The 18,195-nt window shown below is 44.1% G+C and overlaps 1 protein-coding gene across 1 annotated transcript in view; it reads left to right on the top strand.

Annotated features, from left to right (window-relative positions):
• Window positions 1–18,195, top strand: part of MYBBP1A (MYB binding protein 1a) — a 62,241-nt gene that overhangs the window by 33,033 nt on the left and 11,013 nt on the right. Inside the window, exon 24 of the mRNA XM_086624496.1 lies at window positions 13,652–13,765. Within this exon, the coding sequence (XP_086480622.1) occupies window positions 13,652–13,765 (114 nt within the window). The remainder of the gene's footprint in view (window positions 1–13,651; window positions 13,766–18,195) is intronic.

Below are 18,195 nucleotides of genomic sequence, written 5' to 3'. Positions count from 1 at the left end.
TGGTTGTGATGAAGTTGGTAACTATCTCAGTCGTATGGACTCAAGTTATATTCATGCTACAAAACATTACAGGATAGAGTCCTGTTTGGTTGAAGTTTGGATAGTGATGCCTGCTGCGTTTAGTGTGCTGTTCAGTCTTGGTTTGGAAATACTAGCAAGTGTGTTGGAAGAGTATTTTGCTGGCAAGTGAAGAAAGATTAGAGCTTCTACAGTGTGAAACGAAATGCCAACCTGGGCTGTATTCACTGACAAGGATGTTCTTACAGAATTCGTTTAGAAAGGGTTGTTGGGTTGTTCAGCTTGAAGGAGGGTGGGCTCGAGGGGGACCTTCTAGCAGCCTTCCAGTACCTACAGGGGCTACGAGAAAGCTGGAGAGGGACTTTTTACAAGAGCGTGTAGTGATAGGACAAGGGGCGATGGCTTTAAACCGAAAGAGGGGAGATTTGTATTAGAGGTAAGGAAGAAATTCAGTGGTGAGGCACTGGAACAGTTTGCCCCATCCCTGGAAGTGTTCAAGGCCAGGTTGGATGAGGCTTTGAGCAACCTGGTGTAGTGGAAGGTGTCCCTGCCCATGACAGGAGGTTGGAACTGGATGATCTTGAAGGTCCCTCCCAACCCAAACTGTTCTATGATTCTGTGAAAGTGGCAGATCCCTTTTTGTTGGTGGTGGTGGATAGGAGAGGAGTGGGGTTTCACTGCTTCTGTTTCTGCTTTCCCTTGGTGTGTGTTAAAGCACAAGAATGGAGTTAGGATTTCTCTGCAGGGTTTCTCAGCAACCTCCTAGCAGAATAGGGTCTTAAGCCATGTCCCTCTCCCCAAGGGCACTGTGCAGTCTGTCATGTCATGGTGCTTCTCTCAGTGGATTCTACAAAATGAAAAGATCTGCTGGCGAGCATCTGAATCATTGAATCTAGAAAGTTCAACCCAGTACAATTTCCTACTCTTTTTTTTTTCTTTGCAATGCTGTTTATTTCAATGTTCCAAGCTAACAATTTTACTGACGTGTATTTTTTTTAATACTGCTTGAAAGCTAAACTTCAATAGTTGACGTTTGAGCGAATTGGAATTCTAATTTCTCATTATCTGCTGATAAATGTTCTCAAAAGATGAAAACCTTTGTCCTTGCAACATCAAGACTGGTCTAGTGAATCGGGAACAGCAGCTAAAAGGCACACAGTGCCTAGGCAACATGGGCTTTTTTTTTGCCTACTGCTCTTAAATCTCCTAAATTATTAAATTTGACTTTAGCAAAGTCTCTTTAAATAGGCTGCATTATGCGGCAGCTGCCTTCTGAACAGCGTAAAGAAAATCCTATTGCGTGTCTCTCCTGAATTGAGGAAAATTGGCTTTGTTGTGCAGAGGAGACGGCTGGCTTAGTGCTGGGAGGAGCAGCCAGGTGAGGGAACTGGGGGGACGCTTGGTTTTGGTCTTACCAAGGTGTACAAGTAACCTGAGGTGTCAGTGGATCTTCTTGATGTTTGATAATACGTGTATGTGTGTAAAATAAAAATTGACAAAATGAAAGCTGTGGGGATAGTTTTTTTTTTTTTCCAAGAGAAAAGCCAAGGTTGAGAGGGTAGTGCCCCAGATGATTTAGCAAGAGGTTTCTTGATAATTCGGTAATGTTTGTTTGAGCCTCAGCTCCTGGGACATTCCATGAGAATCTTTGTTTTTATTCCTTAAAAAAAGGGCGTTTCTTGCTGTGGTGTTCAGAGTAAGAAGCTTGTAAAAGCAAAGTGGAGGTGCTCCAAAATATACAGTGCCATATTAAAAACCTAAATTGTCTTAGAATTATTATTATTTTTTAAATTTTCTTAAGACTTTGTTCTTAACTTGGGAGAGAAGTGTTATTTGAGAGTGGAGAGGGAAATGGGCATATTTCCTGATTTTTTTTTTTTTTTTTTTTTTTTTTTTAATGTGGGAAGGGAGAGGCTTGGGTGCATTGCACAGAATCCGTTCCTCTTCCTTTCTCCTCTGGTCTCACCAGGTCTGGTACACCCTATGGCACCAATATTCCCCACCAACATTTCAGTTCTGTAATTGAGCATTATGGAAAGAGCAAGAAAAACGTCAGTGCTCATGGGTGCTCATCTGTGTTCTCCTACTGATCCATCTTGTGTTCTCATGGCTCACTTAATTATGGCATCTTTTTATTTTTTAAGAATTTAGGATAATAAGATATTGACTTTTTTTTTTTGGAGGGCAACATTAAGACTGATTGGCCTTTCTGATACGGTAAGTGGTTACCCCAGGGAGAAATGAATCTCTGTGCTCACCAAAGCAGCAGACCAATATATGGATTGTTCTGTATGGATTGCTGTGTCCCGTGGGTCTGCCTGCTGGCCTCTGGTGAAAGAAGAGCACAAGGTGGATAATGTCTTCCCCAGCCCTGAATACTCACTGGCTGTGTCTTCGTTAGATGCAGATGAAATGTTTGAAGCTAATATCTAACACCATCAGCCAGGCCTGGCCCAGCACTCCAGTGTGTTATATTGTGTGTTCATTGTTTTGACTGCCCAGATGTCCTGCAGACCCTTCATCTCAGGCAGAAAGGCTGTCACCGCAGCCCAGCATTTAACGTGCAGATACCCTCTGAAAAATTGCAGTGCCAAATCTTCTCCCTGTGTGTACTAACTCATCTCTACTTGCCTTTAAAATCTAGCAACATCTTATTTCTGTCACTAGTTCTTGTTAGATTGTGGTGACTGTAGAAGGGAGCTTTGATTTTTAAAAAAATTATTATTATTTTTTTTTTAAATTATTTTCCCCCTTCCTTTCCCAGCTGCCAACAGAACAGTGCTGAAGGAAGCAGCAGTACGTGTGCCCGCTTGTGTTGGGCACAAATGTCCTGTCGCAGTGAGCAGGCTCTCACAAATGGGCTCCTCTGTTAGGCAAGTGCAAGATGAAGCTTTTGCTCTGACAAGAACATCCTCCAGAGCACTGCTTGCAGAGGAACCAGGCACGGGAAACATCCACTCCTCAGCAGCAGTGGAGAGAACGTGATTTGCAGAGTCTCTAAACAAATTAAGTGATGATGTTTTAGGGCATGAAGAAGCCTGTATGTGAGTGACTACTGTATATATGGCCGGGCAGACTGCTCTGGTGCCTTGACTGCTAGTGCTGGGTTTTCTGCTGGCTCAGGTACCTTTAAAAAACCTACTGGTGTGACTTTGTCAGGGAAGGCAACGACTGTTTTTACCTGTAGGGCTAAGGCTGACATAACCAGTGTAGGTGCATTATAGAAAGATTTTCCGGGGGGTTCTATGGTTTCTCAGGGGTGTAGCTCATTCCACGTTTTCAGCCAGATTGAGCCGTGGTGGTTTGAGTGCTGGTGTCTTGCAATAGCTGTTTTCATGTTGAGGAGGAGGAGGATGTGCCAGCATAGCTAATGTGATAAAACTTTCTGTAGTGTAGACAAGTACTCAGTAGCAGCAGGACGAAGTTAACAAAGTATGATCGATGCGACAGCTGCCGTTCAGAGCCATGGGAATAGTAGTAGAATTGTAGAGATTTCTTAACTTCTCATTGTTGCTGCTTAAAGCAGGATGTCTGAGCCACGGGTGAAGAGGTTTGTGAAATATAATAAAAATAAAGAGGAGGGGGGAATCAGAAGGAGGGGTAGAAAGATGGAGTTTTCTTCACCATGAATTTTGTCTCAATTGCTGTCTTCCAAGGAGCTTTGTTCTTTTTCAGTAAGCCAGGTAGTAAAACCTCAAATCCAAAAGCAGAGCTTCCAAAGTAGGGACCAAGGTCTGAGTGTAGCACCGCATCCTGTGCAAGGTTTCTCCTACTTGCAGGTGTCTTAGCTAGGGATTTCCACCATCCCTGTGTTATTGGTGTTGAGCCTCTCTCATGGAGGTGAGACTGAATTTGCCTGCTCCTGAAGGGACTTAACACTCCACCTAGCAGGTGGTGAGCAGGTGATTGCTCTTCCATTTTGTTGTTGCTGAGATAGTGACTGGGAAGTTGGCCCACAGTAGGAACTACTGGGGTCATATTGTCCAGCAGCTGAAGAGGATACACAAACCCTTGTGTTTGCAAACAACCATTTAGCTTGTTTAGAAACTGGCTAGAAGGAGGGATCTTGGCTGTTCCAGAGGTTTAGAAATAAAAGTTAACATTAAAAAAAACACAAACCCAAGAGAGTTTATTGATAATTTTTTGCACTCAAGAAGGCTTAAGCACATCATCTACATGGTGATGGTCAAATGAGCAAAATGTGTCTCGTGTGACAGTTATTTTCAATGTGCTAATGTGCAAGCTGTTTTGAGTTGTTTAAAGGTTCCTGGGTGGAAAGCATCCTGCTATATCTGTGGAAATCTGCTTTTTACTAGGAAGGAGGAACAGGTACAATCTACTTTGCATGAAACTGGATTGCGGTGCAGGTTGGCTTGTTCTAAACCACTGAAAATTGCAAGAGCTTGATGACCTAGGATGTTTGGTGGGAGTACACTGAGTTAAGATTGCCTTTCTCGTCCAAGGTTGTAAAATGTGATTTAGGTGTCACTTAAGTACTTTACATGTTGTAATTAACCAGCCTTGCAAAATTTTTCTCATCCATTTGTTACAGGCACTTAATTTAAGCTGTAAAATATCATTTGTTTTGATCATTTTTTGGCAAGGAGAATTTGTTCCTGGGCTTGTAAATCTCCTATTTGGTGTTTTTTTGGAGAGGCCAGACTGCAGGAGACCTGGGAGGAAGCTCCTTCCTGGCCCAGAGCTTGGCCAGTGGGCAGAGGGAAGGTGTAGGAGCAGGGGTGGTGGTTGATGACTGGGGATTTCTGATCAGTTCTGCTGCATTATTGTATCTTGTGTATCTTGTCTGTTCGTGGAGCCAGGAGGGCACATTTGAAGACTTGGAAACTGGCATCTGGTAGGACAACTTCTGTGCTGGCCAAATTGGATCCTGCCTGCGTTCTGCCTACCTCAGGCAAGAATATTGGACCTTGTCAAGGCTGACTGCAGGAATGAGCTGTCTTGAAAGAGCTGATTGATTAGTCTGAAGATACTGGCTTGTAGCAGGAAATACTGAATTCAGCTCCTGAGCCGGATGATCGTACAGAAGAGATTTTCATGGTCTTTCCTGGGCCAGCATGAGCTCTCTCTGACTCTGCTTGCAGGCACTAGGAATCTGTGTAGTGGCAGATAACATGGCTTTCCCGCTGAGAGCCCAGCCTAGGCACGGCGCTGTGTCGGTGCTGTCACACAGGCCTGTTTTACCCGTGTCCCTGAGACAGCCACGGACAGAGTGCAGTAGAGGCATTCCCTGGATCTCTTAATCAGAGGACACAACAGGGTAAATTTGGAGTAAAAGCAGATGTCTAATTTATGATGCTGCCTTGGAGCATTGGCAGCACATTTTTAAACCAATAAGTAGTTATGGAGATGCTCAGGCGTCCTGGCATGGGCAGTGCTGCATAACCAAATATGCCAGCCTGAGGAGAAGGACTTGGGAGTGCTGGTTGACGAGAAGCTCAACATGAGCCGGCAACGTGTGCTGGCAGCCCAGAAAGCCAACCGTGTCCTGGGCTGCATCCAAAGCAGCGTGGACAGCAGGTCGAGGGAGGGAATTCTGCCCCTCTGCTCTGCCCTTGTGAGACCCCCCCTGCAGTGCTGTGTTCAGCTCTGGGGTCCCCAACACAAGAAGGGCATGGAGCTGTTGGAGCAGGGCCAGAGGAGGCCATGAAGATGATCCGAGGGCTGGAGCACCTCTGCTATGGAGACAGGCTGAGAGAGTTGGGGCTGTTCAGCCTGGAGAAGAGACCTTCTAGCAGCCTTCCAGTACCTAAAGGGGCTACAAGAAAGCTGGAGAGGGGCTTTGGACAAGGGCGTGTAGTGATAGGACAAGGGGCAATGGCTTTAAACTGAGAGTTTAGATTAGATCTGAGGAAGATATTCTTTACTGTGAGGGTGGTGAGGCACTGGACCAGGTTGCTCAGAGAAGCTGTGGCTGCCTCATCCCTGGAAGTGTTCAAGGTCAGGTTGGATGGGGCTTTGAGCAACTTGGTCTAGTGGAAGATGTCCTTGCCCATGGCAGGGGGTTGGAACTGGATGATCTTGAAAGCCCCTTCCAACCCAAACCATTCCATGATTCTACGATTATCCTGGAAGGCTCTAGCACTTGCCACTCTGAAACCTTTTAGATAGCTGCTAAAGGAGAATCTGGGCTTCGCTGCTTGTGTGTGCCTCGTTTCAGCAGTGCTGAGGAAGTTAAAAATTAATTTTTGTTCTCAAGAATAGGGTTGTTTTTAAGCCACAGCCAGGGCTTTGCCTTATCCTCCCTTCCTCTTGAATTTGAAACATATATGGAATGTGTGTGCATGTGTGCCGTGTGTGAAATACTGCAGTTACAGCTTGTGGATTGAGGAAAATTAATTTGGCAGGTGTTGCTTAATCACCTCTGGTTTTCACTTTTTACATCTAAAGCTTTCAAATAAGTTTTGTGTGTTTTAAGTAAATACTTGGCGTTTGACGCTTGTTCAATGAGGATACTTGAAGGATAATTTTTTGTTTGTCCTTAAGAGTCCCTTTTTTTTCTCTTCTTGCCTCCCCCAGAGAATTTGCAGCTTGGTCCTGTTGAGGTCAACAGGCTGTGTGAAACACTGGAATTTTAAGTTAGTCACAAGTTTAAGTCCTCTGTTAACATGTTGTCATGATAATTCCTAGCCAAGAAGACTCTTGCTCACGGTTTTGGAGTGTTCAGTCTTTTATAATTCTGATGATAATGTGTCGGAGAACATTAGGAGACTTGCATATATATAGTGTACGTTGATCTGCTCTTCTGTACTACCTGCTGTGAATTTGCTGTACGGATCAGGGAGCCCCATTGTTGTGGGCCTTATTCTTCTTTCTCTTTCATAATTTGCCCTTTCGAACGAGCTGCTGGGCTGGCCTAACTTGGACTCTGCCTGCCAAACCATATCAAACTAATTTAGAGCTTATAGGTGCAGAAATGCTCAAAGGGGTGAAACAAACGTGGTAGAGAAATGAAAAGCAAGCTCTGGAACTCCAGACTCTTCTGCTGGAGCCTTGCTCTCCATCCCACACCCAAAGTAAATGCAAAAATAGAGTACTTTAGCTGTGGCACAAATGGGGATAGGTTGGCACTTCCTTTGTGGCTTTGCATGTTGTTTGTTTTCTTTTTACAAAAGCTTGGACAGTAATTGGAAGAGACTTTCGCTGTGGTGCTCCAGGATGTGGATGTCCTGTAGTAATTAATGACAGGCTATTCTCCTGTAACCCATAGTCCTGTTAGCTGGAGCTTGCTGGGGGTTTGGGGTTTTGAGGGGGTGGGGTGGTGCTGTGGGTTTGTTTGTTTGTTGTTTTTTTTAAAAAAACATGTAACAAGTTGCAGATAGCTGAGGAATTTATTTCATAGTTTGACTATTTCTTAAAATTCAGAGAAAGCTTATTTAGAATTACCCATATTCTTGCCATATGTTCTTTAATCCCAGCTTTCCTGGTAGCGTTTGTCACGAATGCAGTATGTGATTCATGTGATTGCGGCCTCAAAGGGCTTGGTAGGTGAGAATTTCTAGAAGTGCAATTATTTTTTGCCATATCCCTATGGTTGTAGAATAGTCTTAATGCTGAGGGTTACATACTGAGTGCTGCTGTTTTATAATGCGTGCTGGCACTGAGTCAGATGTGCTGGCAGGTCAGGTTGTCCTGTAGCCTGCGTGCCAGGAGGGAGACAGCAGTGCTCTGAAATACCAGTAGCCTGTGTGGTGTGATACCACCTGTATATTTTTGTCTCCTGGACTTCCAAGAGCAGTGAAGGGGTATTAGCACTAAAGCTCCTGATGCTTCTTCAGTTCTAAAAATATATTTGAGTTGCACAAACTTGTGATTTTCCAGGTAACATTTCCCTTTATATATATTATATATATAAAAAGTAAAAAAGAAGCTCATGACATGCTTCATGTTGATAAAACCGTGTCCACGATGTAAACATGATAGGCATAAGGTGGGGGGAAATCCATCTTGATATCTTTGGTAAGCTTTTAAACTCCCCACTGCTCCTGTTACAATGTGCAGGGAGGTCTGATGTAGCTCAAATACTGTCCTGGGTCAGACCTAATGAGACATTTCTGTCCTGCTGTGTGCTTCAGGCAAGCCAGTTAAACCTACTGCCGCTCTCCTGGAAGCTGGAAATGCCGTAAGGGAATTTGGAAGGGTTAATCAGCTGCAGCCTGCAAGCTGCTTTGAGATCATCTGACAGAACGGCTGTGTGAAAACCCAGACCTGCTGCTTGGTGTGTTGCAGTGTGGGCACATCTTCAGTTTCCTGCTCCTCTGATGGTGGCAGTGGGTAACTGCTGATTTCAGTGTCTTTTCTCATGGGACTGTGTCTGTGTGGTATCTTTTTTCACTTGCTTGCAAAGCCACCTCCAGCCAGCCTCCTCAAACGCTTGGGACTGAGAAAAGCATTTCTTTTCACGTTAGAAACAAGTGTTTTCCTATTAACAGTGTGCTTTTCTTTGAAAAACAACCCTGAATCTAGGTCAGGCCTTCATCTCTTCAACATCACAAACAGAATCTCTACATCATTGCAAAGACTTGTTTGGTTTGGGCTCTTCTCTTTCACAACTGCAGTGACTGAAAGACATCTCGATGTATTCCCCTCCATCCAGCTCACCTGGATGGTGCGTGGCGAGAGCTGCTCTTCTGACCTACCTGGCTACTACGCCGGTGCGAGATATTTGCTTCCCATCAGAAAACAGTGGCTGAATTGGTAGGGGTTAACCCCTTGCTTGCTGTTTTTAATAGTCAGCTGGATGTCTCGTCCTTTACTGCGAAGAGTGAAGGTAGGTTGTGTAACCCAGCAACCCTTTTTAGCATCTCAGTGAGGCAGGTGAGCACATCTGGGAATTAGCAGCACATCTCAGTCACTGCAGTGAGGAGGTTCACTATTTCAGAAAGAAATGTTGACTGTTTATACTGAACGGCGTTTTGTGTGATCATCGTAGACAAGAAATAAATAATTACGCCGGTAGAAAATGACAGGGTCAGCGCTGCAGTTAGTTATTGTTCTCTTCTCCCACGTGGGCTGGTAACGAGCGTTTCTGCCTCATTTAGTCGTACGGTGGATAGATACGTGTGGGAGTGTGTATGTGTATCTACTATCCCTGCTTGAATAGACTTCACTTTTATTTTTTTGTCTATTTTATAGTCTTTCTTTTTAAAAACTGACATTAAGGAGAAAATGTTTTGACTAGGCAGCGAGGTAGGTCCTGGGACCCAGGATGGGCTGCAGCATTCTCCTGTGCCCTTAAGGAAAAGCTCTAATGTGGCTGTCAGCTTCTTGTAGCTACTCTCAGACATTCTCATTTCAGAGACTGCGCAGATGGAGGGACAACGGCTTTCACTTCCAAACCGGACTGGAGTTTGGTAGCTGGGACTCTTGGGTCTTCGGCTATTTTTGTCCATTTGTGAAGTGTTGATAATACTTGGCTCTCTCATAGGGCCATCATGAACACAGCAGGCCTGATTTGGCACTGAGAAAATGCAGAGAATCCTCTATGATGTTCTTGGGAACAGTATTGTTCTGGCAGCCTCCAAAATTGCCAAATGCTTGGAAGACATTCCAAAATACCAGTGATGCTGGGGAGGGCAGGAGGGAGAGGGACACAACTGGGTAGTTGTTGAGCTCCAGATCTGGTGCTGAATTTTGTGGGATTACTTTCCAAACTTCAGATTGCTGCTGGTCTGTGATGGTAGAACATGCAGCTGGTCCCTGTATCATGTACAGAAGACACATCATGAACATGTTAAGGGTAAATGATAGACTGTGAGAAATCATGGGGTTTGCCAGTGTTCTGATGCAAAAGATTTAACCTAGCTGCGGTGGCTGGGCTCCTCCTAAGGTGTTTGTGTGTGGCCTTGGACTTTGAAAGTCTTGGTGGGGAGGTAGGAATTGGTTGATTGTGTAAGGTTAGTGCCTCCGCCAGTGAACAGGTGCCAACTGCTTCTGAGCAAGCTGTGAGAAAGTAGACAGCAATCAGACATATGATGTCTGCATTGAAAAAAAAAAAAAGACACTTTCCCTACTGCTTCTTTTTTTCTGCTGCTCAGCAAGGATAAGGCTTGCGTCTTTGAGCACAAACTTGTAGAATTATGCTTCGTATGTTTTTTGAATGTGTGTGAATGAAAACATCTTGCATGCTTGCATTCATGTAATTTTCTTGGACACATACATTTTCTTGCATGCATGCTAGAAATCTGTTTCACAGAACAGAAAATAAGTGGGTTTTGTGAGGTTTTTTAATTTCTGAAGGATCTTTTTGCATAACTAATATTGTCACAGGAGCACCACCAAATGGTAGTGGCATGTGTGTTCAGCAGTGGCTAGCAGTGGGAAGAACCTCATTCCAGGAGATGGCTTGAAAAATCCTCTGAGCAGCCTCACTTCTTTTGAGGCCAGTTTCATAAAAAACGTTGAGTGTCTGGACTTCCAAAAATCAGGCTAGTGTGGTGTGTCAAGATGGGCAAGTAGGATGGCTTGTGGTGTCTGCAAACTCTTTCAGTCTTTAAAATCCTTTTTGCGAATCCTGCCAGGATCTGTTCTATGGGGAGCTGTTTCATGCCCTTCCAGCCAGTGGTTCGAGGCTTCCCAGCCCTGACGGATGAACTCGTGGCTGGAGGGCTGTTACTTTCCAAGGTGATATGGCAGCTTTGTGGTCCTTGTTGCTAGATTGTTTTCTCCGAGCACCTTTACTTACTAAGCAATCTTCTGATGCCATCCAGGATCCTTTTTCACGTGCTCATAGATGCAGTGAGTGAGGTGTGCTGGTTGCATCTCTTTCTAAAGAAGAAACTTGATGCCCCTCTTGTTTTGGTTTGAACTTGCTTTGGTGGGATGGCATCAGCCAGAGTGGGAAGTGCTGTTTCTTAGTGGGTTTTACCCTTGGACCAGATTGAAGAACTGGGTTTTAGATTCGGTTCTTGCCCTGATTTTTCTGGCTGATTCCACTGATTTCAGTTCTTCTCCCTGTGGTTTAACTTTCACTATTTAATTGTGAAGTTTACCCTGGAAAAATAAGCTACATGAGCGCTCCGTGTTACTGACTAACTGTAGAAATAGAAGAGTCACAGACTCTGTGATGAATATGATAACCTTAAACTCCAGCATAGCATGGCACTGGGCACTGAGAACCTTATAATTATTAGTGTCACGTTTGCTCTCTGACTGAGATGTTTTTGAGCCAAATTTGATTTCAACCAGCAAGTAAATATTTTATTTTGTTTTTTAACCCAATGACAATTTAGTACTAAGCGTGAACAACTTTTCTCATTTGAAAGAATAAAAATAATCAGGAAACACAGGATTGTGTTGAGTACAGTTTAATTACGTGAAACTCAAAAGGTATTTTCTCTTTACTTGAATCTAATATATGGGCTGGAAGCGTGCAAACTCTGAGTGTGACAAAATTACTAAAGAGTGATAGCACCAGCCAGGATTCTCAGATTACTGGGTGGTTTGACTTCCTCATTTATGACGCAGAGAAGGACATGTTCAGTGGGGTTTTTTACTTTCTTTTAAAATAATTTTCAAGCTTAGTGCTTACTGAGGGCTAGGTCCTGTTCGGCGTCTGTTCTGTCAGTCCAGCATTTGAGTCTGGTCTCCAGAGCTCCTTGTTCCTTTGGATGGCTTTGATTTCTTTCCAGTTCTTTTCCTCATGGACTTGCCGTGCTCCCACCCACTGCTGACTGGTAGGATTCCCCAGCGGGCCCTTATCATTGTCCTCTGTCCCCTTCTTGAGTAAATCTGTAGTCCTGAGGTACTATCGGGATAGTTTAACAGGACCCTTCTCTGTGCTTTGCACCCACTTGCAGTATGAACGCTTTTGTAATCGTCAAAGAAGAGACAGTGCCCTGAGGTGTATGACCCTGCCTGAGCCTTTCAAAATGAATTTATGGCCTTTCATCTACTCCGAGGGCCACGTTCTCTTTGTAATTGCACTGAAGTGACTTTCCACCTCATTTGGTACATGCATGCAGACATGCCATACTTGGTTCTGTAAGGCACGGCCTCCCCGTGATTACAAGAAATATGTAAGCTTGCCTGTCTCGAACATGGCATTAGGGCACTCACTCTCATTAGATCAACACAAATCTTTTGATGTAGTCTCATTGGTTCCCTGCCACGTTTTATCCCTCGAGTAAAGAACAGGATTTCTGTTGGTGAGTGAAAGCTCGCTCTTTTTGGATAATTCTCTTCGTTGGCCATGCTGGTGCAAACTGGAGGTGAGCTTACATAGATGTGTGACATTACTCTGTTGTAACACAAATACAAGTGCTGAAATTTTCCAGGAGGGGACCCGTGTTCAGTGTCCTGTCCGTCGCAGAAGCCTGGAGTATGTTGTATAGGAAACAAGACCTCCTTCAGATCGTGAGGTGTTCTGTTCGACTGCCTACAGCTTTGGATGGTCTTACTTCTCTGAGGAGATCCAGGGATTTCTTCTCTTCCCTCGCTTTGAATTCTTCAGTAGAAAGTTCCTTAAAACGCTCGAGGAGAAATGGGGGTACTGTATAGCCAGTTTGTAGCCTTCTACGTGTTTTCCAGGTTACTTCTTTTGAATCCAAGGGGTATCTGGAGCCCAGGTTGGGCATCACAGGGCTGAATTTTTTCTTGAGGCTTCTTAGACTTTTGATCTCAGTGGTATCTTTGATAAAGAGTTTTACAGACTCTGCACCGTTGGTTTCTGTAGGATGGGTTCAGTTGCAACGTGTGGTTAAAAACCAGCAGCCCTTACTTGCTTTGGATAAGATTAACTTTTGATATAATTCCCAATGATTTTTGGTATTTATACCTGCATTCAATTTTGGTCTGTGTGATGGCAGCTAGAGGCAACATTTTTTCTTTATATGTGGGTAGAATTTGCTCACTAACTCCATGCTGCTACAAAAATTTTCCCTTTAAATCCTCTAAACTATTTGCACTAATCCTCATTAGGGTATTCTGTGCATTTCTATCCTTTGCTTTTGTCTAGTACTGTGTTTTTCTTGTACGTAAGAAAGCCTTAAAATAGGAATTCTAGAATAGAAAAGGACTTGTAAGAAGATTGCAGATTACTGTTGTTTTTCTGGTGGCTACTGTTTTCATTGCTGTGTTAATGTGGAGGCTTAAAGAGCAAGTTTGACTCCAGGGCAAGGCTGAACGCTGCTCTGAACAGCAGTTTCCATCTAGGATTCCTTTGAAATGAAGCGTTTATTAACCTGATAGCTTTTATTTTTATTTGTGCCTACTGCATTCATCAGGGCATGGTGAAGACTAGAGTCATGCAAAGGGCTGCCTGAAGACTTCTGCAGGCTGAAAGGGATGCAGTCAGAGCAGCTACTAAAGCGTATTTTGGATATGAATGCCTAAATCTAGAAGCGGCGTGATCCCTCCCCTCCCCTTTGACCTTCTCCTTTAAGTATGTGCGTTCAACCCAAACCCACTTCCCTGTCTCCTGAGGAGTCACCCTGTTAGGGTCTAGAGGATGTTTTCTAACAGAGTGAGGTACGTGTTGGTGAGGATGTGCAGCATCTGTGAGATGGCATTCCCTGGATGCTGTGCTTAGCTGTTTGCTTCAGCAGGGTGTTTGCATTGCTAACACCTCCCTTAGACAGCACGGAGTTTCATGTCTGCTCACCCTTTTTTCTTTCAGGCCCAGGCCTGTTTGCTTCTCCAGAATGTTCTGCTTCTTCGTGAACTGAAGCTCTTCATGACAGAGGAGGAGTGGGAGGAATTGATCAGAGAAAGCATCAGCCAAGTGACAGAGGTAACGAGCTTCAACATGTTAAATGTGTGGATAGCACCTAATGGTGCGGTGCTCAGTCTCAGAGCTGCAGTCCGTGGCCATGCTCGGCACTCGGGTTGTGCTTGCTCACACCTGGTCTGAATAGTGTCCACCAGGACTGCAGCATTCTTGGAACACCACTGTTCAGATGCATTTTCACAGAGTGCAAGACATGTGCCTGGTACAGCTCAGCGGTGCCTGTGTGTAGATCCAAGAGACAGGAGTTCGAGTTTTAGGGAATACACTCATCCAGATCAATTTAAGGCGGTTTAAATAATAAGTTTTGAATTGAAAGATATCGTGAACATTGCCTTAATTTCAGAAGATGTTATGGAAATTCTGTATTTGAATGAACTTTAGAGCCAAAGAGATAGAGCTGAAGTCCACTAGACTTCTGACTCCTGGTGCGTTGTGGACCTTCTGGACCAGACTCCCTTGCTAATGTTGTTCATCAGGGAAACCTTAATATGCATTGGAAAATAATTTGTGCAGAAAAAATAGTGATGCAGAAATTGCAGGGCTCCTGATTCTCAAGGACAAGTGTGGCTTGTACCTGAAGACAATTTTAGGGTGCAGCTATTATGTAGGAGGTGATCTGTGGGACAGAAGACTGAAGAAGTAAATGCCATTCGGTTATATTCTTGTGGATTGACATGAGGGGAACCAAGCAGCCAAATTAATCTTATGATGTGGTGACTAGACTTGATGACATGGGAGATTCCAGTCTTGGTCTGCCTACGTAACTGTAGTGTTGACCTCTTTTTAAGTGTAGCTTTCATTCTTTACTTCTTTAAATACTGGTTACGTGGTAATTTAGGCCATTCTATAATTTACCATATTGGAACAGAACAATTAACTCTGGGTTCTTTTTTCAAGGAGGAACAAAATCTAAGCAAGTTTAAATTGAGGAATTCAAAGGTGCTGTTTATAGTTCTTGAGGAGGCAGGTAATCCTGGGTTGCATTAAATAGCTTTTATTTAATGATTACATCAGAAGTCCAATGGGTGGAGTTAGGTATAATTTTATTTTCCAGCTACATAAAACATGCCACTCCTCCCAACCCGATCATCTCCATGTTTCTTTCCAGCAGCTGAATACCTGCAAGACTCAGCGATTCACTGGGAAACCACAAACATTTACAATGCCTTTATGTTGTTCTTGTCAGGGAAAGTTTAGCATCTTGCAATCATCCAGTATTTTAATGAGCTTTGCTACCAAAGTTTCCTCAGTGCCTCTCATTTCTGTGGTCATCCATGTTTGAAGAAAAATTCCTGGGCAGTACTGTCAGTTTGTTTGGGCTGTCCAAGGTATACCCTGAGAGCAGGAGGCTCATACTATTAACTGGCAGTGGCATATAGATGCTAGTTCTCTTTTCAGCCTGAAAAAACCCTGACCTAACATTTTTACAGAGTGCTCTCTTGGTGGATATGTATGTATTGGGTTTTGTCTCCCCGTGCACTGACATGGTGCTGGTGTGGCTCCTTGGAGCTGGGGCAGCTGCATGCCTTTAAATGCTGCTGTAATTAGGAGGGATCAAGGACTTTATATTCCATGTAAGTTTTGATTCGTAGCCAAAGGCTGACACTTGTGCTGCAAAACTTTCTAAAGCTGTGTAAGGTATTCTTTGTCTTTTTGGTGGTGCAGAAATGCTCACTTACCTGAGTAATAGCTGTAAAACCGTGCAGTGGCTCTATGGTGTAGTAGAACAATACTCACATCATGACTAATCTGTTTTGGAGTCAGTAAAAATTCCCTTGTAGCAGAAGTCAGAGGCTGGAAACTGAGGAAATTTAGAATCTGTAGAAAGCATGTATTTGTCAAAGAGAGTAATCCGACATGAAAATAACTTGCCGAAGACTTTGTTGGCTCTGAATCACCAGGTTGAGGTTGTGTGCTTGACTGGAAGAGAAGCTGCAGGTTGAGTGGAAGTTATGGGCTTGATGTTGAAATGATGGGGTGAGTTTGCTTGGACTGTTAGGCAAGAGCTTGGGCTAAATGATAGCCCTTTCTGTCCCTCATGTCCACGTGTGCCTCTGCTTAGCTAGAGGGTAGGGAGGGCGTTTGCAGAAGTGCGAGTTTCTCCTGCAGCTGTCTCATCCCTTTTCATCTGAGCCTTGTTTCGGTGGGCCGTTCCAGGTCAGCAGTGATTTTGGAGGTGAGGACGTAAGTAGGTAGATGTTGACATGTGAGTGCTTACCTATGAGAACCTGGGCTGAGAGCTGTAATTCATGATGCTGTGGAAAATGATGAAGTTTTATTGCCCTGCCTCTAGTTGAAAGGTCTTCATTTGTTGTCGTTGACCATTCCTGCCACCATCCCTCACAAATAGCTGTTTTAAGAGGGGAAAAATGATAATTCAGAATTTTATACCTGTCTTTGATCCAGAGAGAAGTCTGAAATAACCTGGGAGGGCCAACTCTTTAACTGACTCTGCTGATGTGCACTTGTAATTCAAGCAGCAGTATTGTTCACAAGGAAGCTGTCACCGGAAGGCTTTGCCGTGCTGTCTGGGTCCTTGGTCAGATTTGCAGCTATGGGGCTGGTAGCTCTTGAAGTGCAGGATTGCCATGGCAGGCATAAGGCTGTGAGAAAGGCTTGGATGCTATCTCCTGGTGTCTGCCTTCTTGTCCTCTCTTGCCTTGGTGATTGCACTGCATACCTGCAGATCACTTGGTGAGGAGCGGGGAGCCTGGGGTGGTTTTAGGCTGTGATATGTGCTGGAACTGGGAAAGAAGCAATGTGAGAAAACTACGGTCTTGGATATCATTGAATTATGTGTGCAAAACGAAGAGGCAGATGAGGGAGAATCAACAGCCAGGAACTTTAAGTGAAGAGACAGCTTCCTGAAATAGCAGCTCCGGCTGCTGCGAGGCAATGGCTCTTGTGCTTACATAAGCTAACTTGACCTTATTTGTTCCCAAAATGTTTAAGCGTGCTTATAAAACATATATCACAGTCATGAAGGATTCATTTTTGCCATCTCCTTACTGTCAGTGAGGCAAGTCTTGATATCCTAGCGGGTACTTTGGAGCTGACTTGTTCTTTTGAGAGCCCTGTTTGCTCTTGGTGCTCTTGGCTTCTTCTGCTGGGTCACCTGGGCACAAAGTCTTGCCCACGAGCTCTGGGACTGCGAAGGTGAGGAGCCAGAGAAATAGCTCTGGCGCGGTTTTGACCTCCGAACTCCTAAATAATTACTCTACACAAAGCAGAACCTTGCTATGGTTGGTTGAGTTTATTCTAATGTTGGAAGTCTAGACAACTCTTGTGTTTACAGTATAAAGAAATAGAGTTACTTCATGTTGTAAATGACAGAGCTCACCTGAGATGCTACAGCATCTGACAGCGACTTCTTCCTCTTGGAGAGCTTTGTTCTTTTATCAGGAGGTCTCAAAGCGCTTTACAAAGGGAATTCAAACCAGTAAGTTGTTGATGTAATGAAGAAAGTATTTTGCAGAAGCCCAAGAGCTAATGTATTTAGTAAACTAAAGTCGTTCACCCTGTTTTACACAAGACGCGCTTGGCTGGGAGCTGAGCCAAGACTCAAACTCGGGTCTCCTGAGACATCCCAGAAGACCATCTTTGTGCATGGACAATCTGACCGTTTCTTAACTTTGCTTCAGAGCAGCTGAGCGTGTTGAATAGCAATCTCTGTCTAAGGACTAGATCTCCCCATCTAAGGACGATGCTGGTGGTTGTGAGTTCAGAGTGCCCGCAGTCGTGCCATGAGGCTTGTGACAGAACCTGAGAGGCTCGAGGTCCCCATTTCATGCAGGGAACTGTCGCATGGTTTTGGTGAGACATCTCTAGGAGTTTGCTGCTAGTGCTCACACACTGTCTTTTTGACTCTATCAAGCGCTTCTGAATTTGGTCTTTCAGCTCTCCCAGTTGTCATTGTGGGCACGTTTTGGTGTTTGTTTCACCTGTTAGATATATTTGTTTTCTTTCTGATACGGTACAAAATTGCTGTCTTGGCTTTAGAGCCATCTTGAAGCCCTGCCAATTTTTTAGTAACTCACTGACAGATTTGAGGCAGGAAGCTCCAGGATCTGACTACATAGTTTCATTACCCTTTTTTGTCATCCCTTTCTCAGGAACTGGCTTGCCCTCCTGAACTGAGGTGCTTTGTGTAACTCCCAACTTATGCTGAAACTCCCAGTTACAATGTGAGAGTCAGGGAGAAGCGGGAAAGGATTTTGAAGAATATGCCAGAAAAGGTGTATTTTCATGGCTGAGCAATGTCAAAACAAAACAGCCCTCAGAAGACCGTTGTTAAAACTGCTTTCTCTGGCTTATACACAGCAGCTTCCTGAGGGTTTCCTTTGTCTCCCTTCTGCAGTAAGTACAGCACGAGAAGGGCTCAACTTTACTACTCTTTTTTCTTTTTCTTGTTTTGCCAATGTCATAAGGGACGG

The sequence above is a fragment of the Tauraco erythrolophus genome, chromosome 21, assembly GCF_009769465.1.
Source record: "Tauraco erythrolophus isolate bTauEry1 chromosome 21, bTauEry1.pri, whole genome shotgun sequence".
NCBI lineage: Eukaryota > Metazoa > Chordata > Aves > Musophagiformes > Musophagidae > Tauraco > Tauraco erythrolophus.
Note: the sequence above shows the minus strand (reverse complement) of the source record. Positions and strands in the feature narration are given on the sequence as shown.